Raw genomic sequence first — 27,272 nt, forward strand, 5'->3', positions numbered from 1 at the left:
GTGCCTCTTAAATGCCTGAGCGATCGATTTAAATATTTTTCCTGATTCTCCGATATGTAAACAAGAAGCATGGGCGTCGCTGGCTTTTTTAGTGAGGCTATAGTTCCATAAACTGCACATAAATTTGCGATCGCCTCAGAGTCAGTCTGCTTAAATCTCATATGAAAACAGTGGCAGGCCGGTCTCCTCCCCATCTTTCAGCATTTTTTTCAAAATCTAGCCCTTAACACATATGAACGCATACTTTAATTATACTTATTTAAATATACTTTGTAAGTCGCTTTGGATAAAAGCATCTGCTGAATGACTAAATGTAAATGTAAATGTAAAATACTTAATATTATACTTACTTTATAAGGGAAGGGAAGGCATGGCCTAATGGTTAGAGAATTTGACTCCTAACGCTAAGGTTGTGGGTTCGAGTCTCGGGCCGGCAGTACCACGACTGAGGTCCCCTTGAGCAAGGCACCAAACCCCCAACTGCTCCCCGGGTGCTGCAGCATAAATGGCTGCCTTCTGCTCCGGGTGTGTGTTCATGGTGTGTGTGTGCACTTTGGATGGGTTAAATGCAGAGCACGAATTCTAAGTATGGGTCACCATACTTGGCTGTATGTCACATCGCAATGTGTTTTTATACATACACTACAGTCTTAGGCACGTTAGTATTTTCACCCCAAAGAATGGTGTTCGGACAGTTATTTATATCTTATGCTGTAGTGTGTCTGTTTTACTTTTAAGTGAGTTACCATACTCAGAATTTGTGCTTTGCATTTAACCATCCAAGTGGACACATGCAGAGGAGGCTCTCAAGGCTCTCCCCTCAGCCGTGGTATTGAGGCTGGAAGAGAGTGCTGGTTATTCACTCCCCCCATGGACAATTCCTGCCAGACCTGAGATTCAAACCCACAATCTTCAGGTTACAAGTCTGACTCTCTAACCATTAGTCCACGACTGCCCACTAATTGTTACATTTTAAATTATATTAATATAGATATATAATATTTTGAGAGCTTTAAGGCTCTTCAGGTTACAAGTCTGACTCTCTAACCATTAGGCCACGACTGCCCACTAATTGTTACATTTTAAATTATATTAATATAGATATATTATATTTTGAGAGCTTTAAGAATTGTTATTTGTGGCACTGGCCATGCCAACGACAATGAACAGTTTAATTATAAGAAAATGTGCAGAAATGCAGTGAATTGCAGGGACTAGCAATGGGAGTGCCAACAGTAAAGCTCACATTTACCTCCAGGATACTGCAGGCAAGTATGAACACCTGTTAGTAACCAACAGCGCAGCATCCTGGCAACCTTCAGCAATTAAATTTCTGTGTGCAAAATTCTGTTTCTTGATGAGGAGCATTGTGCTTAGTCTTGTTTGACCTTGAAGTTGATGAGCAAAGCTTTAAAATGTATATTGAGTAGAGTGAGTAGATAATGTTTGAACAGATGCTTGGCTGGATTTTTCTGTTTTCATACAAGCAAACAAGGCTAAATTTCAAAACAAGACTCACACAGATCTCACTGAAGACTAATATACTGTGGATATTGATTTGAACTACTCAAAGGTGAGGATTTAGAAGTTGCCAGCATTTCATTCATGAAATATTAAAAAGCCAGTTTGAGCTATTAATTGAGTTTGTAATTAGGCCTGACAGCGTGTTTACACAAATAATAATCGAAGCGGAATCAGTCTTGATTTTTGACCTGGTAACTTTTCTGTACAACTGTACCACTTGAAAGTTTGGTTTTAGTAGCCTCAATATAACAAATAACATCTCCGATAACAGTGAAGAACTGCAGTCAGCTGTTGCATGACTCAGCCATTATGATCTCCAGTCTGTCTCTGGCTGCGTCCCATACAACACATCTGATTTGCGCTCCTTCCAAATATAAAACAGGAAAATGAATTGGTTTATGAGATGGAGGTCATTCAGGTCTCTGGAGTTTACCACTCATGCTCCTTGTAAACCACCCTACCACAAATGAATCTCTACAGTAAGCAGTACAGATATTACATGGATGATTTCATTCATTAGTCTCAAATTGGCTTACCCAGAACTACCTTCTTTACACTCCCAGAGATCATATGAGATCTTATAAAAAAAACATTACACACCCTTTCCCCATATAATAATACCTCCAACAACACCAAAAAAGAACAACAAAAAAGAGTTTAAGCTTGGCAGAGCTAGCCGCATGATTACAGACCTCTGTGCTGGCGGAGCTGGAGGAGATGCTGCTGTTTTCAAGCTGTAATCTAGAGACATGATGTAAATTAGCTTATGGTTTCCCACCATCATTACCTTGCACATATAGATACGCGTTGCCTGCACTTCCTGTTCTGTATGGTTTGACCCTTTTGCTCTTTCTCCAGCTGAATCTGGAAAATGCATTTGCAGCAGCAGACAGAGCGGAAAATGGGTTTACCCTTGACTCCCAAGCACTAAGTGGAATTTTTTTGTATTTATTTTATTTTTATTTTTTTATTGTTTTTGTGCATATGCATTGTGATCATTGTTATTCTTATATAATGTTATTTCCCATATAGTCTTCGAAAACTATTGCAGAATTGCAAATCTCATACCTGTATATGCTGCCGTCCACATTATGTTTGATGCCTGCCTCCATCCTGCCCCATTGTGCTACACGTTTAATTTGGATAAAGCATCGTGGGGCTAATAGAAAGGGGAAATTTAAATGCCAAGTCTCTGCTGGAACAGGGACTGTGGAGGGTAAATTGTTATTTCAGCACTGAGTGAGGAGAGAGATTTTCAAGCGGAGAATCAGATCTGCTTAAAAAGAAGAGGAAAATAATGAAAAAATAAATTGAGAGAGAATGGAACGGTGAGAGAAAGTTAGGCTTATCTGTCTGCAGCAGCAGGCTTGACCACACAGCGTAACGGCACGTCGTTGTTTGCTCCGGAGACCTGCCGGGGCTTAAGTGATATCAGCTGTCTCAGGGTCAGAGTTCCGATGCCTTTTTTTTTTTTTTTTTTGTGGTCATTTTCCAAATTCCTAAAAGAGCCGGTATGGCCAGATAGAAGCACTGCCAAGAAAGGACCAGTGAACAGATACAGTGGCAAGGCACTGTCTTTTCTTGTGGGCTCAGAGTTGTTGTGGTGTCAACAGATTGTCTGTCAACATTATCTGTGATTGTGTGGACAGAACTACACTGTGGTCGACTACAATGCAGTCTCTAGAAGAAATTGTTTCCAAGGCATACTTCAAAACTTAAAGTGAAGTAAACACGGTCACCTGGGAATTAAAAGACACAGTCTAACGTCAATAATCAGCTCCCATGTTAGCCGTGTCACAATCAGTTGTTACATAGACATCCTGAAACATCAGCAAATGCCACAATTCAAATGTAAATGTATATAGGATTAGCAACCCTTAAAACAAAAACCATAGTATTACCATAAAATATACCAGAGACAACCATCCCTTAGAAAAAAACAAAAGAACAAACAAAAATGCTGTGATAGTATCAGATGACATTATACCATGGTACCATGGCTGTGATATTCATTTAGTTTTATTTATTTACATTTAATTTAATTTTATATTTTATTTTCTAAAATTTCAATTTTATAATCATAAAATATACTACCATCCCTTACAAGAAAAAAAAAAAAAACCTGTACCATGGTAAAGTGATAATATCTGATGCAAAAGTATCATGGTACTATGATACCATCGCAGTGAAATTGTTTTCTTTTCTTTTACAAAAAATAGCATAGTATAACCACAAAATATACTCTAAACAGCTCCTCTGTACAAAAATACAGTACAATATAATAATAAAAAAAAAATACTATAAAATGTTAGAGTGATTGTATTAGATTGGTATTATAGTACTTTGATACCATGCTAATGAAATTCATGTACCTTGATTTGATTTGATTTGATTTGATTTGATTATTTTATGCCATGGTTTCTTATTAGCTGAGTAGGAAAAAAATTATTAAAATTTGAATGTATTTTACAAATTAATTATTTCTAATTTGAAAGAAATCGATTGCTTACAATTAGTATGGCTTGGTAAAAGACATCTTGTCGCAATAATTTTTTGTCTATAATGCATTTTATTGTAACAATTTCTTCTCAGGTGGGGCGGGCTGCTTGAGAACGAGAGCAAGGCTATCGCTCTCACACAGTCATTACAACATTCAAAACACTGTACTTGAGCACTCTGCTTTCTTGCACAATGTGATTTCAGCTCTGCGATGAGGCAATTACACGAGCAGACAGTTATTCTTCCTCTCGCAGCATGAATAGATTCAGTTCTAAAAGCACACCGTGTCCTGTATATTACTGCTCCTGGGTTGGGGGGCCCGGCCTGCTGGGTGAAAGTTATAGCAATGATAGCTTGTTGAGATGCAGGTGGAAAAAAGAAAGTAATTTGTGTGTTTTCACAGCCACTCATTCTGCCTCCTGTGTCTTGTTTCTTTCAGGAGAGATCTGTGCATTTAAGATTCATGGGCTGGAGGCCCCATTTGAGGCTGAGGTGTTGAACAGGACATCTGGAGAAGGGGTGCTAAGGGCCCGGGGTCCCATAGACTGTGAGCAGCAGAAGGAGTACACCTTCATCATCCAGGCCTACGACTGTGGAGCCAGCCCAAGTGGAGCCAAACTGAAAAACACCCACAATCAATTAAAGATACACATTTTTTTTTTTTTTTTTTTTTTTTTTTTTTTTTTTTAAAGGCCTAAATAAAATAATTACGCATGAGAAGAAGAACCAAGATTTAATTTGACTAATCAACTTATGGTAATATATTTCATTGATTTAACAAATTTTAGGAAACCGTTTATTTTTTACTTAAATTTCACTAACATAACATTTGCATTTGTGCATTAGTTAAAGGTCCTGTATGTAGGATTGACACCGAGTGGTTGAACTAGGTATTGGAGTCCAAATTCTAAATATTGGAGAGGGTTTTTTTTACCCGTCACCTCCTCCTCAGACTTGACGCACATGTAGGTTGCCAGATTGATGACATCAACAGGAACGAGCGCACTTGACATGGATTAAATGAAATACGCTGTGTTTTCTGCCAACCCGGGGTGCCGAAATACAATTGGGTAAACTGGCAGTGGGCGGGTTTCACAAACCAAAACAGAGTTCCGACCCGGAACGCACATTTTCAAAGGAGAATAACTGACTGTAGCATTGTTTTTCAGATAAACTAGTATGTTAACTTAGCATGTTTCTTAAATATCCGCAAACATATTATGGTATTTTTATACTTTAGTAGAGTCAAAAACTTACATACAGCACCTTTGATACTCTGATTATTTTGATTTATTAGCTAAAAGAAGCAGTCCAGTTAAATTAATAATAAAAAAAAAAAACGGTCAAAACTTAATCAGTCAAAAGCAGTCAAGCTAAATTATGGATTGGTGACTCAAGACTCTTAAAAAGATATCAAGTCAATGACATTCAAGGTCTTACGTGGTCCACAATTTTTGTTTTACTCTTGAAGTGGTAGGTCCTCTGGAAAATTTTGGTCTGGTGGTTCAAGTACTGTTGGTCATTTTGGATTCAAAATCTACAAGACTCTTAATAGAAGTCACAATTTACAAGCAAGAGGAGCAATAGTCTCTGTGATGTGGACTGTGTAAGTTAAGGGACCGATGGACTGCTGTGCAAATGATCCTTTTGTTTAATTTCGTCATCTCAGTATTGAATTTAAATGCAGAATGAAGCTTTGCCACACTTTTGGAAGCTTTTGAGGTAGACGAGTCATGAGGAAACCAACTGCTGTGCTGACAGCTCACCAGCCTAAATCATTATGTTTAATTTGGAGTAATTTTGTGGTTGTTATTTTTCATATATTTTATTTATTTTTTATTAATGTGTTATTCCAAAGTACTTTAAAGAATATCTCACACAGAAACATGCATCTTGTTGCTAGGAGACACATGACAAATAAAAGCAATGTTTGTTCTAAAATCGGCATAAAACATCAAATGGAATCATGGTCTGTGCCTATCATACATTAAACGATTTTCTGCCAAATCTGTCAACTCCCGATTGTTGTAAAATCTGCAACTGGCTCTGACTTTCAGTAGCTAGCGTTGACTCATCCAGATTACAATTCGTCAGCAAAATGTGGTGTATTCTAACCATTCATTTTTACTATATGTTATGAATCATCTTTATATATTATGAAAAAAAAAATCTATAATTTTGCCAGACTGCTGTTTTTATTTCCATATTACATTGAGAATAATTAAATTGCTACTTTTTTAAGCTAATAAAGTGATTGTTTTCTAGCTGAAGTGCTGGTCTGAACACTCACACTGACTGATTGAAGTGAGACAACAGAAACACTTTTCACAAATTAATACTAGCACAATCAGTTCATTGTTATGAGCTGATTAATCAGTTGATTAATTCATTGTTGGTGCTCTTTGTTAATTATAATTATTTTGTTTATGTAGAATTATTTTATTATTATAATTATTATTATTTAAATCAGCCAGTAAAGCACTAGAACAGTGGAAGTTTTAACTATAAAGATAACTATAATGACACAGGAACGGATCATAATGTTCTGTTTATTATGAGTTCAAGCTGCAGTTATTTCACCTGCCGATGTAAGTGCTTGAGCTCTTTAAAGTTGGGTGGATTCTAATTGGCTGTCAGTGTTTTTAGCTTTCATCAATTGAAGAAAATCATTCCAATTATGTCATTATTATAGCTGTGGTGTGGACTTTGCTATTCTCATATAATTAGAATGATTACTAAAACTTTATAGTTATCGTCCTTGGTGTGAACTGTGGTGAAATTTGTACTTGTCACCTCAAATCTCAAATCAGAATGAAGCATTCTTTTGCTCTCTCTCTTTTCTTGGTTCTTTTTTCTCTCTCTGTTCCTGGCGGCACTCCAGGATATGAATTGGCTACAGACACACATACACACTCATATGCTTGCACACATTTCTACACACCCAGCCCTGGCTAGCCCTGCATTGATGACCCATCAAGATGTTTACAAAGTTGCCGGAAGCTCCGTACGTGCCTGACAATCTCTCATACAATAGCAGCTCGCTGCAGCTGGAACACAGCTCTGATGAAGTGCAGGAGAGAGCCGTGCTTCAGGCACCCACTGCTGTGAGAGAGAGAGATGAAGAAGTGCTTTTGATTTCACAGCACAGGGTCGTTCTGATGAATGTCTCTTGACACTGTGATACTGAGGGTTGTGTGTGAATGCATGCACGCAAGAGAGATCGCCAAGTACAGGATCTCAGCAGGATAATCTAAATGCAGGTCCCATTAACTTAATGTCTTCATTTAGGAAGACGTACAACAACACTTGAATTTATGTTTCTGTCAAAGAAGGTCACAGCTGGTTTGACTGAACGGCAGACACTGAGCTGGACTTCTTTAAGATTTTATGTGAGCTCTGTGTACCACAATGCAACCTTCTCAGCTCTTTTTAAGGCTAGTTACCATACAAATGATTTGGGGTTGCAAAGGAGGGACATGTCCATTTTATTTTGTTTTTTACATGTATTTTCAGTATGATGATGCATATGATTTCAACACTTAGTGGTAAAAGCAAAAGTTCCCAGTTGGTCAAGAGGAGGAGACCTGCTCCATATACAGTAAATAGATTTAAATAGGCAATGATTATGACTGCAATCTTCATGTCATGTGTGATGTGATCAGTTTCTTAAATAAAATTGAAGTTTAAAAAAAGATTACAACATGGGTTATGTGTGTGCGTATATGTTCAGTATACAGTAATTGCATTTGTGTAGTTTGACTAATTTAAAAAATTCTTAAGTTAAATTTCAACCTGCAACCAGCCTACATTCTCAGATATTCAGTTGTTTTTCATTGTGAATGGTCAGATTCATTCTAAATGAAATGCATTACTTAGCAATGATTATATTTGCAGACATATTGCAGGCAAAGCTTCATCTGTGTTTGTGTCGGTTTGCCGAATGCAGCTTGATAAACAACAGCTTAATGTTTGATGAGTAATTTCATTGTGATGAAACATCAGGTAGGTAAACCAAGCCATCTATTCTGCCTGCTGCACAACAGAGTAGTCTTGTTATCAAGTAAACATATTAAAAATCAGGAAAACCAGGACATTTTTGCAGCCATTTTTGCAATTTATTGGTGGGTTTTTACGGATGTTTTGATTAGCTTTCCACTTTTTACTTTGGTAATTTCCCCAGACTGTTTTTTTCTTTCATGTGACACACTAATATTTTTTTCCCCGCAACGTAAATGTTTATAGACAGTCCAGCCTTGTGTGGTTTCAGTACAGTGCTCAGAGATGAACTTCTTTCTGTCTTCATTAATTTCTCTAAGGTGTAAAGCTATTTGCAAATCAGTCGCACAGTTCAGAGGTGTAATATCTGTGTTTCTCTGGTGTGTTAGCACCTCTGTTTTATAAAATTAACAACTCTTCTGTTCCTCACCCTGATTGGTTGTTCTCTGTCTGTCTCTGGTTCTGTTGCAGGGCGGTAGTTCATATCCAGGTGGATGATGTAAATGAGTTCTCCCCAGTGTTCAGGGAGCCTTTATACCGTGCCACTGTTACTGAGGGCAAGATCTATGACAGCATTCTGCAAGTTGAGGCCTGGGATCAGGACTGCTCTCCACAGTACAGCCAAATCTGCAACTATGAGATCGTTACACAGGATACACCTTTTGCTATTGATCGAAATGGTAAGTCTTAGATTCAGGCATGTGTGAAAGTACACAGAAGTTGTATGTACTGTAAAGTGTGCATTATGTGTCAAAATTAGTAGAAGTAGACTTCATCTAGTATCTTGCCAGAACTACTTGAAATGAATTGCAATTTAATTGCACTTAGGTAAACCTTTTAAAGAAATTGATTATAACTGTAAACTTCTTCATTAAATATATTTTAGTTAATTTTGTTGATGTCTTTATTTTTCCGTTTGATTTTGATTTTTTATTTTTCTTCAGACACAATTAAGTCTTTACAGCGTACTACTGTAGATTCAGGTAAACAGAAACGTACACTCCTGGTGTCAAAAAGTATGCATAGTATGCATTAATATTATAATATTGTTTTTTAAGTAAATACAGTCTTGATGAGCGTAAAAGACTTTCAAAAAACAAAAACAAAAATTTGTTGTTTCATTGAATAGAGTGAATGTTGATCAAGTTCACCGATCATTAACAATGGTTATAATTAAATATAATTATACATAATTTATATTTAAAGAAAACTACTTCCGGTCTATAAATAAAAGTTATATATTTTATTTTAGACCTTCAATGAAAAGAGTAAGATATAAAATTATGTTTGTTTGATTTTGTTCCTTTAACATGTTTTTTGAGTAAGAGTCCATGTATTTACTTTCAATATCACTTGCAATATCCCCAAAATATTACTTGAGTAACAATTCTTGATGTACTCTCCACCCCAGTTCTGTTGTTGCCGGGCTGTCTTGCTTTCTACCTGTCTTTCTCACTGCTATTTACATTGCATGTATAGTGTGAAATTGATAAAGACAAACAAATCATTTTCTCACTTTTGTACGTCACCTGTGAATTCTCTCTTGGGTGAAGATGATTGAATTTGATTTGTTTTAGCTTCCGTTTTCTGTATTCATCATTCACGAGTGCAGAATTGATGTCTTATTTAGTTATCGTTGAATGCGTGAGTGAATTAAACGGCTCATTGGTCAGCTGGACAGTCAATCTTTGACACTTCCAGACACGTCAGAGATGACTCTGAGGTGCTGGAGCGACCAGTGCTCACGGATCACACCCGCCACGCTGCCGCAGATCAGACATCCATCTCTGTGGCTGTCTGCCTCCCTCTCATGTTCTCTGGTGGGATGTCAGCTGTCTCAAAGAGTTGCGGTCTCTTTTAGGGGCTCACGTTCCTGTCCCATTCACTTCCTCTTGCTGCTTTGGGCCCTGCCAGTGTGTGCAGTGCGACTGGCATTGACATTCCTTGGTTAGTGCCAAGTGAGAGCTGAGTGATGCATAGGCCACCCGAGTGGATTTTGTTCTGAGGGCTTTTGGCTCCATCATTTACTCTGGATCAGAGGGCAGAGTGAGTTATTAAATACAACAGGCCCACTGGCACAGTGTTCTCTGGTCCAGAGAGAGGAGGAGGAAGAGGAGGGGACGAAAGAGAATGAGATCAGGTGAAAGAAGGGAGAACTACAGAGAGAATGCTAAATAGTTTGAGTACAGAAACATGCACTAATGACGTTAGGTAGGAGGGAGAAAGGTTGGTTTGTGTTGGTGGCGGTACCACATGATTCATTTTGAAACCTGAGGTAATTTACTAAAGATCTTCTGTGAGATTTCAAAACCCTTGATTGATTTTGTGCACCCAAGAACTATGAGCGGAAAATATTCCTGACTTTGTTTCATTGTTTTAAGCATAGAGATGAATGCGAATGAAACAAGACACAAACAGACAGTATTTGTCACAGACATTTTATTTGAATGGAATTTGTTGAGAGAAAAGAAGAGTGATAGATACGAATAGGAAGATAGAGAGAAATAATAAAAACAGATAAAAATGTGAGATGGGAATGTGAGAAATAAGAAATATCAGGGTGTTTTAGATTGAATTTAAACCATCAGCAGCATTAAGATGCTAGAGGCCATTAAATGTGTGTTCTTTGTTCTTTATGCTTTTATTCTGAAAGAACAGAAATTCAAACACACGCTGAGGCGCATGCTTAAAGTTTCAATCAGAAGTGTCATGCCTATTCAAACTGAGGCATGCGCCCCCTCAGATTTTGAATACAACTTTCAAAATATTCAAAATTCATTTAGATAAAGAAAAGTGTGACAGAATTCACTTGTCTAAACTGTCTAAATCATTCCAAACTAATTGTACATTTCACATTTATTTGCTTTTAACTGAAAATTCTATTAGCAACCCACATGACTTTTTGACTGTGGAACACAAAAGAAGACATTTCAAAGTATGTTTAAAATTTTTTTGCCTGTACAATAAAAGTTAATGGGGTTCAAAATAACACTGGACCCCATTAACTTTCTCATTGTATGGACAAAAACATTGAGGGATATTTCAAAATATATTTTTTGTTCCACAAAGGAGAGTCATAAAAGTTTATAATGACATAAGAGTGAGTAAATGACTTTTCATTTTTAAGCTTTGGGTAAACTACTATATACCTTTAAGCTGCTCTTTTCATTCAGCAAAATGCATGGTGATCTATGTGGCTGTGGCTGATCAATTTTGCTTGGTTTATGAAAAATAGATATTAATATGTTAATTAAAATATCATCCATATATTAAAAGAAGGGATTTGAACCTAGAAATGATACCATTTAACACTTGTAATTTAGAGGCAGGGTTAGCATTGCTTTTTACCCGGGGTTATGAAACCCTGCTCTGGAGAACCACTTTTGCACTGTTAACCCTGAATTGTGCTGCCAGACTTATTCAGTGAGAAACGATGCAGTGTTTGAATATTGTTGCTTGATGCTTGGCAACAGACAACCAATCATGAGCCTCATATTAACATGCCTCTGGAAATTCACAGCAACACGGCACATTGTATACAAATTTGTTTCATCATTTAATAGCAAACATGTTAAACAGTGACAGAAAACGTGTCAACTGGAATGAAGAAGAGATTATTTTATTCTTAGGTTTATAGTCCGAAATGTCCTTTCAGGAAAAATTTGCCAGCAATGTAGGCAAGGCTGCAATGCTAGAGCTGTTATGTAAACGTGTCACATGTTGCAATTGTCCAATCAACTGACACAACAAATTTGCAAATAAAAACATCAACCCGGGGTCTAGGTATGAACAGCATGAAACATCATGCATCTTATGAATGACCAGGATTAATTTTTAACCCTGGGTAAATTACGAGCAGCGTGAAACATGAAGCAAGATAACCATGGATCCTGTTTACCCAGGGTTTTGAATGACCCAGGGGTAACTATTTCAAGTATGAAAAGCCCTCAAGTGAGCCAGGACAGCCATTTGTGACCCCTAAAAAAAAAAAATTCCATGATGCCCCGGTTTGAACTGCGCATGTAAAAACTTAGGCGAGTTAAGGGTCTCACACACTTGCATTCAACGTCTCGCCCTCTTTGTTTCATATTCTGTTGTTATACTCTTGGTTTTATCTGTGCTGCACAGACAGAGGCCCATTCATAACTCCCTGGAGGAGAACTGTTCCTTTTAAAACTCCCCTGCTCTTAATCACGCCGCCTGACATTAGCTGCCGTAATCAGCTCAAACAACTGTCTTACACACACACACACACACACACACACACACACACACACACACGCACACACATACACACACCCCTCCTCCTTCCTCCCACGTACCTGTGTTTGTTGAAGTACAGCTTTGAGGGTTTTTCAAGCCACGCTTTAGTTTGTGGCTCTGAGGATTGGTGCAGACTTGGTCTGGGAGCCCAGAGCGACTGACCTCTATTCCTCATTGCTGTCTCCTTGACAGCACGGCTGGTCTCATTGAAATGCAGCCAGCAGGTAAAAATAACCACAGGCCCACGGACATGTGAGAGCATCAAATCACTAGCTGCTAGTTCAGCCTCATATGAACTCTGTCACCATGGAGTGCATTTGGACTCATCACCATACACCAAACATCAACCTCAAAGCCACCTATAGCAACTATGGGCACTAAATGCTAAATTACACACATCAGTCCTGTGACAAAAAGCACTCATTACTCAAATGACAGGTACCTGGTAGAGGATCCATGTCATTATGGTTCTTTAACCTGGAGCTTTTCAAGTGTACAGTCTGTGGTTTAGTGAATTCTTTCAACCAACAGTGCCAGTCTGGTACTTCTTAAGCTGCTGACAAGAAAGAATACTCATCTCTAAAAAAGCTTTTAGAGCATGGTCTGGCTTTTCGCCAGAGGTTAGAAAGTCAGAATGTACCTTTAACTCTTGGCTGATAAAGAATGACTCATACAACAATGTCAGATCTGTACATCATGTCTGTGCAGAGGTTCGTGTTGGTAGTAATTGATTATGTTATATATGTCTTGACTGAAGGAAAGTGCCTCCTATTAGTGGAAGCAGAATCAGCTTCCAGGTATATATAACATGTTTGTTTGTTACTGTACATCAGCGCTATAGTTTTTGGGTGTCTTGCTTGCTCAGTGCATGATCTAAAACACAGTGGTTTAATCAAAAGCTAAACAAGAGTTGATCGAGAGTTTTTCTTACCATTTAGCACTATGCCAAACTGTTAGCTTCATGTGCCATTTGACTACTTTCATCTTCAGTAACATCATGTGAACACTATCATGTGACTGTTTAAAGGTTTTGGCTCGTTAAGCCTTTTTTTATTATATATATTTTAAATAAGTGCTGTTCTTGTGAATTATTCTATTCATCAAGAAACCTGAAAAAAGTATCATGGTTTTCACAAAAATATGAAGCAGATTGATGATATAATAATAAATGTTTATTATGCACCAAATCAGCTAATTAGAATTAAGGAACATGTGACACTAAAGACTGGAGAAATGGTGGCTGAAAATTCAGCTTTGCCATAAATGGGAATAAATTACATTTAATATATTTTAAATTGCTATAATATTTCACAATATTTCTATTTGATTGTATTTTTTATCAAATAAATGCAGCCTTGGTGAGCATAAGACACTTAAAACATTAGAAAATAATACCAAGCCCAATCTTTAGAATAGTAGTATAGAGCAGTTTTCATTGATTTTTAATCAGTACCCATAAAAGTTGGAATGCTTTGTAGAAAAGGTGGATAAAATTTTCAGTGACACCAGAAATACAAATCCCATTTGCTTTCTCTGTAGAAGAACAAAAGTAAAAATTCAACATTTGTAATTTTATTAGCCATATGTCCCACCTACATTATTTTATTAGCCATGAATGCAGATAGTAAACCATTATAAAGCCTTGTGAAATGCAAAATATAGAGATTAGATATAATTGTATCTATCCTAATTAGCAGCACTAGAAACAGTCTTGTAGATATAATCAGTAATTGCTGAAACAGGGACACTTACACTGTTGAAATTACTTTTGTGATTGAAAACATTTGGCCAGAGCCATTGTAAGGGAGCTTAATTATTGTTTAAAAGCATATGTTGGTGTAGTATCTCAGTCTGGCAGCTGCAGCAATTACAAATTGCTCTCTTAAGTTTTACTTTCCACATTCCACTTAGTGTGTCTTTAATTTTATTTGCAAATTGTCTCCCATATAATGGTTTGTTTTTCTCTCTTACATTTATTCTTCTCTCCAGGCAACATCAGGAACACGGAGCGACTGAGCTATGACAAACAGCAGAACTACAAAATCATGGTGACCGCTTACGATTGTGGCCAAGAAAGGGCGACGGAAAGTGTCTCGGTTCACATTGACGTCAAACCAGTGTGTAAGCCTGGCTGGCAAGGTCAGTAGATACCTCACACTGTTGCCTTAACTTTTACCGTTGCTTCATTTCTGGCTTCCTACATTCAAATTAGCTGCATATTCTGATAAAATATTTTGCAAGCAGCATACTGTATATATTGCTACTATTTAATAGTAGTAGTAAATAGTAGTACTATTTAATTTAATAGTAATGTAGATGTTTATTGCAATTCCTTGCAAATTCAATGGGTGTAAAAAAAAAAGGAGAGAGATTTGAAATGATCATGCGGCAGTTGACCAACTACCTTTGAAATGAACGGAAATGCTAACAGATAGCTTTATCCAGGAATTATTGACTTTCTTTAGTTCTTTCTTTAGTTCTTTAAGGCCACGTCAGCTAATTGCATCTTCATTTTTAAATGTGTTATTTGTGTTGGGGAGTTCCTAGAAAATAGTTATTTTTTAGTAGAAGTGCCACTGTGAAATGCAAAAGTAAGTGGCTACAAATTTTCACAGGAAGAAAGAGCAAAATAGATAGTCATTTTAATTTATATTCATCTTGATATTCAGAGAAAAACTTTCTCTATTTTCTTATCTTGCTCTAATCTCTAACAGTCCTTGTCTATTTTAGGTTTTTACATATGCTGTGGTAATGGATTTGTTCTAAACAGTCAGTAGGCAGAGCTTCCAACATCATTAAATCAGAGAAAAAGACAAGGCGGCTTTTTTCACAGTTTACCTTCTTTCACACATCGATTGAGGCATGGAAAATATCTGCAGATAAATTCAATTCACAGGCTTCAGTTGAGCCATTAAAAAGCGGATGTCAGGGGCTGGAGAGACAGACGCCTAATCACTGTCATCTAAAATTGTGTTTAGAGCGTGAAAAGAGGGGAGAAAAGCTTTCATTCTCTCTTCAGCCAGGAAGAGTTAGACAAACCCAAGTCCTTCTGAGAAGAAACAATGTAGCTAATTCAGTCGTGACAAAAGTCAAACTTTGTAAAACATTCAGCAGCTGTTTGTGTATAGCGTGCACAATTAAAATAAATCTCAAGACTATGCATTATAGGAATATTTTTACAAAACTGAAAATCCTGTATCCTCATATTGTTCCAAACCTGTATGACTTTCTTCTGTGGAACACGAACAAAGTTGTAAAGAATTTTTAACTCTGCTTTTGTAACTAGGGGTTGTCAAATTCCCAAAAGCAACATTTGATTAATTTAAATATATTTATTCTTTTTCACTCATTCATTCTAATTCTTTATTAATAATTGTATGGAGAAGTAGCATTACAAATTTTTCCACACTTCACAGTTTGTGTTCCATTGAAAAAAATTAAAGGAATTGTTCACCCAAAAATGCACTTTTACTGAAAATGTACTCAGCCATCTGAGATGTAGATGACTTTGTTTCTTCATCAGAAACAGTTTTGGGGAAATTTACCATTACATCTCTTGCTCACCAGTGGATTCTCTGCAGTGAATGGGTGCCGTCAAAATGAGAGTTCAAAGATCACAGTAATCCACAAGCAATCCACACAACTCCAGTCCATCAATTAATGTCTTGTGAAGTGATAAGCTAAGTGTTAACCTATCTAGCACATTCCAGGATCTGCCATTCGCTGGGCCTGGTGTCAATAAAAGCTTTTATTTCAGTAACAAGGACGTTTTCAGTTCTAAAACTTACAGGATATTCTTTTGGTACAATGATCTCTTATATATCAAAAGCTCAAGTAAAGTTGATTTCTCAATTTATGACCCCTTTAACTTTAAACGGTCACTTCTGGCACTTTAATCCATAATAATGTTTCCATAATAGCAATCACATGTTGACCTCTCACATTAAAATCCACAGACGTATTTGTTCAGAACTGTTTTGGACTGTTTTCACTTGTAAACATGATTTGTGAATTAATCTGTCCTGATTCAGACAAGATTACTTTTATATTAGAGTAGATTTTCAATATAGATTTTGTAAAAGACTAGATTTTCAGAAAATATTCATTTTTGGGTGAACTATTTTATTTAATAATGGTTTGAGGGTGAGTTAATGATCTCAGAAATTATTTTCATTCTCTCCCTTTAAGAAACTCTATTACAAAATTTTGGCAATTTGGCAATTTTGCTATTTGAACTTTAATCCCAGGTGTTGTCACACATCTTGTCGGTGTTTTTTGTCTTCCTTCCTTCACAGAGAGTGTGAAACTCTGTTATACCTGTTTCTTAATAGAATTTGGAAATGTATTTAAATGAGTTATTACCTGTAGAGAGGTACACAGCTCTCTATGCCAAGAAGAGACTTATTCTATGAAAGGGCAGCTTCCAGTCTAAGCAAGCTAAAATGTAAGACTTGAGTGTATTAGCCACAAATCTTTGGTTATTTCATGCACAATGCATCAAAGTTTGTGTTCACTAAAATCTTCAAATCACTCCTATTCTGTCTCTCTTACTTCTTACTTCTTTTCAGAGTCATCAAAGATTTATTGGCATGAATATTTGCATTTAGAATATTGACAAAGCTCTAAAGTACTTTTAAAAATAAATCTACAAATTTTAATAAATCATAACATTTCCTCTTATAAAAAATACACCCCCCCCCCCCCCCCACACACACACACATATAACTGGAGTTCAAATACATTCTATGTTCAGTTAATGTGAATTTAGCTGCTGCTGAATTTAAAGTTTATATATTTAACTACTTCTTCCCTTTCTCTGATTCAGATAGTTTTATTGCCATGGAGTGTATATATATATATATATATATATATATATATATATATATATATATATATATACGAACAACAAAAATATTTGCCTATGCTTTTTCTCTTTTTCTCTCTCCTCAAACACTCCTAATTTGTCCCAGGGTCACTGCTGTTTCTGAGGCACAGGTATCACCAGAAGCATGATAGGGCCTTAAGATGTGCTGACAGTTGCTGGCAGGCTCCCACGCCCAGAGAATAAGCAGTCATTGGCTGGGAGATTGCATGGCCTGTGTTGTCAGTGTGGTTCTTAAGAAGTGAGGTGGAAGTGAGGACTGAGTGACGATCATGACAGGCACCACAGAGGTGAAGGGCGAGGATTTCTGGTTGTAACGCTTCCCGCTTGCATAAGCATGTAATTGGGCAGCCACTCTTTGTATCTGGTCAAATCCTGTCTGTCAACACTGATCTCTCCATCTCTCCGTCCAGTGGCCCGTCTTGCTGAGCCATCCACTAAGAGTGACAGATCTCTCATTGAGTGCAGAACCCATAGAAAACTGGCACTGCCAATCAGGTCTACACTTACGCTGTGATATTTACTGAGGGAAAAATGTATGACTGGACTTGATTTTATCTATTAGGAATAAAATGAACTTGGGCGTTGCATATTAGAATAGAGCCAGACTAAATGTGATAATACTGCCTAAATAACTATTTGGCTATGTTAACTTTATCCAGGCTGTGCAGTTTAAGTTACAGAGGAAGTGCAGGTTGTTAAGATGAAACATGATGTAGATTGTGAAAATAAACTTTATGGTAACACTTTAGAATAAGGTTCCATTAGTTAATGTTAGTTAACTACTTTAGTTAACATGAACTAAGCAAGAACAATCTTTCTACAGCATTTGTTAATCTTAGTTAATGCTAATTTCAACATTTACTAATGCATTATTCAAATCAAAAGTTGTGCTTGTTAACATTAGTTAATGCGCTGTGAATTAACATGAACTAACACTGAATAACTTTATTTTCATTAACTAACATTAACAAAGATGAATAAATACAGGAATAAATGTATTGTTCATTGTTTGTTTATGTTAATTAATACATTAACTAACATTAACTAATGGAACCTTATTCTAAAGTGATACCAACTTTATTATTATTATTTCATTCTTTTTGTGTGTGGGTTTTTTTTTTTTTGTGCATAAAGAAAGTAAATGGGTCCATTATTATTTTATGTTGACTTTTAAGTTTGGTCAATATTTTGTCATTTCATATTCATTAAGTTTAGTCTAATTTACTGTGAATAAAATGACATGCAATTCCCTTCCAAGAAATTATAAGATTATTTTAAAATATTTTTTTTGCCATTATCAGTATAAATCCTTATAATTTCTTGCCATAAACGTATTAAATCAACATGCATTCATTAGAAATAATTATTTTCTTTTGATAAATTGTTTTATACCTTAATTTGGTCCTTTTTAACACAAAGTCATCACAAAATGATGATGATTTAAACGGATATTGTCCAAAACACCACTTTTAAAGCATATCCAGACTTTTGAAAGGCAAAAGGTAATTTACAGATGGTAATGTGGAAAATAACAAAACAAATGTCATACTATAACATTTCACCAACAGCTTTTTTTAATTAAAATTGCTTAATTAATTGTTTAAAATATTTTCATATAGGTAAAAAGAAAGCTTTGGTTCAAATGCAGACCTGCACTTTCTAAAACTATCAGACTTCAGTGTTCTCGGAGCTTTGGTACAGTGGTTCCACAAGTTTTTCGATTTGTGGTGGCACAGGTTTGAATCTCACATCCTAAAATGTTCTGCTATTTTTTCTCTCTCTAATAGTTTCCTGTCACTCTCCACTACACTCCCTGATTAGATTTCAAAAAGCACAAATCAGAAGAACCCCATAAATATACAAATATATATATATACACCACTTCCAGTCACTTAATTAGCATTGCATTCATCCATGAGCGTCTCAAGACAGTCTTATGATGAAAACTCAGAAATGACAGAAATGAGGTGAGATTCCTGGCCAACTAATTTCCTGTCCACCTGTCATGTAGCCCTTTTCTGTACCATGTCACCCCGAACCCCACAGTTCCCCATTATTTTTCCATGTGTATCCCAGTCTGTTCTTTTTACTTCAGCAATTCCAGTGGCAAAATCAGTCCCTGCGCTGCTCTGCCGCGACTTTTTGGCGTCTGTGGCATTTACGAATAAGCAATGAATGTTTAATGCCGCAGTTAATGTTAATCGTCACCCCAAGGTCTTGAAATGGTCTTTCTATTGAACAGAATGAGTCTGGCCTCTGGCTTTGGTGTGTTTGGATAATCGAGGGAATTATTCACTCTCCAGGGAGTAGATGAGTCATTACGCAGCGCACACACAACATTATTTGGATGCCATGCCTCCGAAAGCACTTTATTCCGTAGTCCTGTTACACATGCTTCCCTTGTGATGCCGGATTAAAAGAAGACCCACTGCTGTTTAGGTTTTTTTGAGTTTTTTTTTTTTTTTTTTTTTTTTACTGCATATATTGTGTTTAGAAGTGAGCTATAAAACTTCTCTGCTCAGTTTATCTGGGGCAGAACGGCTACCTTAGGTATTAATGAGGAACTTTTTTTAAGACCTTTCCCTCAAAAAGAGGTAGAGATGGAGTCCTGTGGTACTGTACTGTCGCCCCATTTTATCCACAGTAGTGCCAATGAATAATGTAATAAGATATTCAGTTAGGGAAACGGGCTGAGGGAGTATCTCTCAGCTGAGGTGAATACAAAGCACTCGGTTCTCTGAATTATACAGAAAGAGTCCATAAAGGCCAGCAAGGAAGAGTGAAATGTTTTATCTTAAGGGTTATTCTTACTCTAAGCTTCATGTTTTATAAAGCACACAAGACAAGAGTAATGTAACATGCATGAACACATACTAAAGCACATAGTGATGTACCAGCCTTGAACAGGAGGATAACATGTGTCAGTAAAGAAAATAATTCCAGATGGATTCCTTTTTCCTTTGACCTTGCTGTTTGCTTTTAACCATAGCTTTCATCATGATTGGTCCTACCTCTTCATGTTTGTACTAAAAGAAAAAAAGGATACAGCTCAGATGTAAATCTGATATGTGACGACAACAGATGCTGTAGCGAAAGCAGAACTCTGATATGAAAGCAAGTAGTCTGTGTGTCAAAGAGATAGTGATGTTAAAGGGTGTTAAAGCATGATGGAAAGAATATGTGTAATCAATAATAAAGGTGGGAACAGAAATATTATAACAGAGACTAAGTTCAATAAATACAGAGTATTTTAAATTATTGTTTTTTGCAATAATAATAATTATTATTATTATTATTATTAAGCAATAAACAATTAACCAAATAATACAGTTACAAATTCATAAATAAACCATGTGATTCATCAGACTGATAGTGAGCTGTTTGAATCTGTAGTACCTAAGAAATCCCTTTGTTAGCATTTACACACCATATTTATATTTATAGATGTTTTATATTTATATTTACATATTTATATTCATAGATCTACACAGATTGTAACTCTGTACCTCTCTGGTTTCTAACGTGTGTTTTTCTCCCAGGTTGGAACAAGCGTGTGGATTATGAACCTGGAACAGGCAGCAAGCAGCTCTTTTCCAAGATGCACCTGGAGACCTGTGATGGCCCTTTATCTTCAGTGCGAGCCATGGTGGAACTACAGACCAGCCATATTGGGAAGGGCTGTGACAGAGAGACCTATTCTGAGAAGTCTCTGCAAAAGCTCTGCGGTAAAGACTATTTCAGCAAACATCTTTTATCCGTCAGACCAGAACTTAAAGGGTTACTCCATCCCAAAAGGAAAATTTTGTCATTAATCACTTACCCCCATGTTGTTCCAAACCCGTAAAAGCTTTGTTCGTCTTCGGAACACAATTTAAGATATTTTGGAGGAAAATCTGGAGGCTTGAGACTGTCCCATAGACTGCCAAATAAATAACAATGTCAAGGTCAAGGAAAGTATGAAAAGCATAATCAGAATAGTCCATCTGCCATCAGTGATTCAACCATAACGTTATGAAGCGACGAGAATACTTTTTGTACACAAATAAAACAAAAATAACGACTTTATTCAACAATTCCTCTCCTCTGTGTCTCTCCAAATCAGCGTAGTGCCATTTTGGCAATTCTGAGCAGTACGCAGATGGCGTACGTTCTTCTGTGTCAGCCGCTCTGCACCTATGCGCTGTTTGCTTTCAAACCAAAGCCTAAATACACATCAAAACATATCCTTGTGACAAGGCTGATACAGAAGAGCGTACGCCGCTTGCATACTAGTCAGATTTGTCAAAATGGCGCTACGCTGATTTTTGTTTTCTTCGTGTACAAAAAGTATTCTCGTTGCTTCATAATGATACGGTTGAATCACTGATGGCAGCTGGACTATTCTGATGATGCTTTTCATACTTTCCTGGACCTTGGCACTGTTATTTATTTGGCAGTCTATGGGACAGTCTCAAGCCTCCCTGTTTTCATCCAAAACATCTAAAATTGTGTTCTGAAGACGAACGAAGCTTTTACGGGTTTGGAACGACTTGGGGATAAGTGAATAATGACAAAATTTTAATTCTGGGATGGAGTATCCCTTTAATGAGTTTAATTCACAAATATTCGAACTACAGGAATATGCAAAACAATTTGCTAGGCAATATGGGTGCACAATATAATATAATGTATAATTTATTATTCAAAATGGGCATGTAACAATGTATAATGGATATTTAATTGTGCCTGCACATTTTCCTTAATTTTACATTTAGATTACTTTTGCCATGATCTATCGCATATTTTACATTTTTTAAGTGAGCGTTAGAGTCACTTTTAAGTCTTTTATAGCATTAACAATGTAATAGCACAATTTTAAATGTCATTTTAGCAAATCACAAAATGAATGTCCATTTGACATAATATATTATAACATATGATATTTATATCATACTATATTATAGATTCTAATGTTGTGATGCCCAAATGCACTTGTATCTCTTTTGAAAACAATCGATTTTAGTTTTATTGTTTATTTTTAATTTATTTTGACTAAATAGTATAGAATTTTAATATCTGCCATTTATCATTTATGAGTCATAACATGAAAATAATCATTGGCTTATCAGTATGGGAAAGAATTTTAAAATCAGTTCATCCCTGCAATTCACTTAACCATATCTCAAGATTTTATTCCAAATATTGCATGTTCAACACACTTTTAAATGGGTCATAAAACAATTTTCACGTATCTCAATAAATCAGCCATTTTAATCTGATGAAAGACTCTTTGAAACTGATGCATTATGAAGTCAGAGCCACTCTGGCACATGATTGTGGAGTGATTAAAGCTCTGACTGATTTGTGAAGCATTAAGTGTGTTGATCTTTTTACCTCTCCCTCAGTAATAATCATTTCCCCTGTTGATGTCAGTCACTTTTTCCCAAACACTTTGTGCAGTTAATGGAAATCAGTGTTTATTGTTTGAAACACTTTTGAAAGTGTTTCTGAAACAGACATCAAAGTTGCCAATCAAATATGATATATTTTTTCAAAAGCACACCCAAATAATAAGACAAATAAATGCTTCCAATGTGTAACCATTAGTGTGCAACCTTGAAATGCTGACAGTTTATTCTGGACTGGACATGTGATGACAAGAGCCGCCAGTGAGTCTCATGTAGGGCTAGAAATTGCTTGCGTAATGTAATCTTATTGACCTGTACCTTTATGGTATTTCTGGAAATAGAAGAGCTCAGACGCTCACTTGGAGTCTGGTGGTGAATTTATTGTCCAGTATTGATTGGCAGAAATAAATAGTGCATAGTTTAAAAGCAGCACCGCTGCCATATTCTCTCTCGCTTCTGTCTCTCTTTGGGCCTGTTCCGAAGTGAGTGATGTGGAGTTGTGGAATGAGAACACGTTGCTCTGACATCGCCGCTGCTCATCGCTCATTCTGTCCCTCTGTGCTGGTCATCCTGTCACCCCAGAGTGAAGAAAAAAGATTCAATATCCTCCAGTATTCCCAAACATAAAACATGCAGAGAGAGGCATGGAAGCGAGGGAGGATGACAGGAGGCTAATCAAAGATTGATAGGTGGCGCTGATCTTGCATATTTAGGGCATCCATGCTAGACTTGTCTTCAAAGCGAGTGTGAACACAATTAGATATATCTTCTTATATTTCCTTTTTAATGGGATAGTTCACATATTCATAACATATGCTTCCTCATCCAAACTAACACCATGTAGCGGCCCCTTGGATATATTGATCAAGACGCAGAGAGTTTCAAACGGGTGTCAATTTATTTCTTCCTCTCAACGAGCACCACCATGACACACCGTGAAAACTACAGAATAAAACAGAAGAAATGCAAAATGCTTCTATGTAGTTTCACAAATAATTCGCACATTAATCATGTTCACATATTAATACAAATCATTTTAACAAATGACCAATATGAAATATGAAATGTGTTTTTAAGCCTTCCTGACAAATGAAATATCACATGCTTCTTTTAAATGAAACAATATATTATAATTGTTTACATAAATAATGTTTTTATATTTATGACATGTGCAATAAACCCATAAACAAATGAAGTATTGACATTCTCTTTTCCATAAACAATATCCCTTCTGATAATAATACAAACTCCACCCCAGTTTCCTTCATACCTCATTCCGCTTCTCCAAGGGCGCTAATCAAAGAGTTTCTGCCATCAGCTACCATGCTCTCTAGCTCGACACACCCTCACAGTTCGGAGCTCTTAGAAATAACATGTACGAGCAATACAAAAATAATAAAGTAAATCACAATGTAAACTCTTTCTTTACAAGATTCAAATGGATGAACATGATAAATTACTAAAGTGGTTACAAGTTTTTACCGTTCTTCCGACGATACGTGAACACCACATTGTGAAGAGAGAGTAGCGGAAGTCTAACGTCACAAAAAAAACCATCCGAAGAAAAACGGCGCTTTTCAAAATAAAAACGGAAACAGACAAAGTGACACTGTAGAATTATAATGTCTTAACATATAAATATAAAATGTTATATATGTTATAAACTGTGTAGGAGAAAATGAATGCGATTTATAAGACATTTACACTCCCACCAAATCCTAGTACAATGAATAAACAAATATACAAAGAGTAAGTGAATTGTGCAGGATTTCTTGACTCTAAGAAATGAATAGCCTGAAGTTAAGCTATCAGAGGCGTAACTATATGGCATTATGCATAATAAAGCAGTTTGTGCAGTGTTGTCAATCGCTTTTTTTTTTTTTATCAGTTCTCTAGGAGGAGCACCAATTTTTTATTGGTCTCTCAATAACTGAGGGCTTGGAGGGTGGATCTTGTTTTTTATGAGGTTTCCTCTCACCAACTTGCACTTTAACTCGACGAACCAAGCCATCACTACTTTGAACAGTCTCAATCACCCGTCCAAGTTGCCACTGATTTCTTGGGAGGTTGTCGTCTTTAACAATGACAATGTCATTCACTTTGAGGTTGCGCTGAGGTGAGTGCCATTTCTGTCTCAAGGATATGTTCAGCAGATACTCCTTTTTCCAGCGGCTCCAAAACTGTTCGATGAGATACTGAACTCTTCTCCACCTCTTTGTCGCATATAGGTCCTCCCTGACAAATACTCCAGGAGGAGGAAGAGCAACTTTAGATTTCATCATAATGAGATGATTCGGCGTTATAGGCTCCAGTGCCTGTGGATCATTGATTCCATCCACTGTTAACGGGCGGCTGTTAACGATAGCCATGGTCTCATATAGCAGTGTTCTGAGGGAGGCGTCATCAAGTCGACCTGGACACTGTGCAAAGGCGGCATTCAGCACATTACTAACAGTTCTGATCTGGCGTTCCCAGACACCACCTGCAGGACTGTCAGAGGGAGCATTGAAGACAAATTCGCACTGCTTCTCAGTCAGGAAGATTTCCAGTAGCTTAGTGTCACATTGTTTAAGTGCTTCCTTGAGCTCATTCCTGGCGCCAACAAAATTAGAGCCTTGGTCGCAGCGAAGTTGTTTAACAGCTCCTCTCAGGCTGATGAAGCATCTCAATGAGTTGATGAATGAGTCTGTTGATAAATCTTCGAACATTTCAATATGAACAGCTCTAGAGTACAGACATGTGAAAATCAAGCCGTATCTTTTGTACTCTTTGCGGGCTTTCCTTACAATGAAAGGACCGAAACAGTCCATGCCTCTGTATGTGAAAGGTGCTGAGGCTTCAACTCGTTCTGTGGGAAGTTCGGCCATTTGTTGTCTCTCTGTCGGCCGTCGCAGTTTCCTGCAAAGCACACAAGTGTGTATCAGCTTAGCAACCAATCTGCTCCCACCAATTACCCAGAATCCATTGGCCCGAAGCTCCATTAAAGTCTGGCTTCGACCCTGATGGCATGTCTTAGCGTGGAAATGAGACACAATCAGCTTGGTGATGTGGCTGTTATTCGGTAGGATGACTGGGTGCTTGACTTTATGACAGAGCGATGACTGGTTCAATCTGCCACCAACACAGAGGAGTCCTTCAGACCAGACAGGGTCGAGACGGAAAAGAGAGCTTGAGTTTGGAAGGTCTTTTTTTTTACCCTGAAGCATCTTTATCTCCTGGGGAAAAGCTTGCTGCTGTACGATCTTAATCACTTCATATGCAGCCTTCTCACGCTCCTTAACAGTCACATACTCACTGTGCTGTTTCTGTTTAGACCCCAGCCTCTTGATTCTTGCCTCCACCTTAAGAATTGTTGTCCAGGAGGAAAACTGACACAGACGCCTGAGGATGTCATTGTAGTTTTTGACTTCCGTTGCAAACACCTGAATTGTCTTGACTTCAGGATCACCAACAAGTAATTCTGATGGAGCGCTGGGTGTTAGAAGTAATTTACTCTCCCAGAGAAACTTCGGTCCTCGCAGCCAGTTTGTTGAATGAATGTCTGGAGCACGAAGACCTCGGGAAGCATGATCTGCCGGGTTTTCTGCGGTGTCCACATAGTGCCACTGACTGGGATCACTGTTATCCCTTATCAGCTGAACACGGTTTGCAACAAATATGTGGAATCTACAGGCATCATTGTTAATATACCCAAGCACAACTTTTGAATCTGTCCAGAAAACCTCTTCATCAATCGCTATGTCAAGTTCACCTTTTAACATGACACTGACTTTCGTAGAAACCACAGCTGCCGCGAGTTCTAGTCTCGGGATACTTTTGACCTTTGAGGGTGCAACCCTTGCTTTCGCCAGCACGAGACTGCAATGGACTTCATCCTTGTCATTTTTAAACCTGAGGTAAGAACATGCACCGTATCCCACGCAGCTGGCGTCCGAAAAATGGTGCAGCTCTATTCTGACAATGTTATGGAAGTCATATGGGTGGTAACATCGAATTGAAACCTCTTTCAACCTCTGAAGCCCATTTATCCACTCCTCCCACCGTGGCCTTATATCTTCTGGGAGTGGATCATCCCATCCGATGCCTCTGTGACACAGCTCTTGAAGTATACGCTTTCCAGTTAGGCTGAATGGAGCGATGTATCCAAGTGGATCATAAAGAGAGGCAATGACAGAAAGGCAACCACGCCGGGTTGAAGGCTGATCTTTCAAGCTGCTGTTAAAACTGAAGTGTCAGATTTTAATCGACCATTGAATGCCGAGTGCACGCTCTGATAGGGTTGGTTCCAGTCCTAGAGGTTCAATGGTTGCTGCTCTTTCTGAGGGATCTAAGCAGGCGAGGGCTGCTTCCTCATTAGAGTTGAATTTATGGAGGCGTAGGCCTCCTCTATTGCACAACTCCTGTGACTCAGTGATCAGTTTCTTGGCTTCCTCGACCGAGGAACACTGACTAGCCCGTCATCAACATAAAAGTTTTTCTCTACAAATGTTGATGCTAGTGGATAGGTAGCTTTGTGTTGCCGTGCCAGATGTTTCAAGCCAAAGTTGGCACATCCTGGAGACGAGGCAGCAGCTCCGAAGAGATGAACCGCCATCCTGTATTCCTGTGGTTCCTTCTCCAAATCTCCATCTTTCCACCAGAGGAATTTCAGATAATTCGATTCAGGAGTGACAGAGAACTGATAAAACATTCTTTCGATATCACAAATGATCGCTACA

At 37.4% G+C, this 27,272-nt stretch overlaps 1 protein-coding gene and 1 long non-coding RNA gene across 2 annotated transcripts in view; one reads left to right on the forward strand and one right to left on the reverse strand.

Annotated features, from left to right (window-relative positions):
• The window catches only part of LOC109100537 (calsyntenin-2-like), a 228,624-nt gene that overhangs the window by 139,840 nt on the left and 61,512 nt on the right, over positions 1–27,272 (forward strand). The window contains exons 3-6 of the mRNA XM_042777659.1: positions 4,463–4,658; positions 8,491–8,699; positions 14,272–14,421; positions 20,707–20,892. Of these exons, the coding sequence (XP_042633593.1) occupies positions 4,463–4,658; positions 8,491–8,699; positions 14,272–14,421; positions 20,707–20,892 (741 nt within the window). The remainder of the gene's footprint in view (positions 1–4,462; positions 4,659–8,490; positions 8,700–14,271; positions 14,422–20,706; positions 20,893–27,272) is intronic.
• LOC122148967 lies at positions 23,818–24,117 on the reverse strand. Its single transcript, XR_006162754.1, has 2 exons — positions 24,037–24,117; positions 23,818–23,915 (listed from the first exon to the last, which is right to left on the reverse strand). It is a non-coding gene; the product is annotated as an uncharacterized LOC122148967 (long non-coding RNA).

This window comes from Cyprinus carpio, chromosome A2 (assembly GCF_018340385.1).
Source record: "Cyprinus carpio isolate SPL01 chromosome A2, ASM1834038v1, whole genome shotgun sequence".
Classification (NCBI taxonomy): domain Eukaryota; kingdom Metazoa; phylum Chordata; class Actinopteri; order Cypriniformes; family Cyprinidae; genus Cyprinus; species Cyprinus carpio.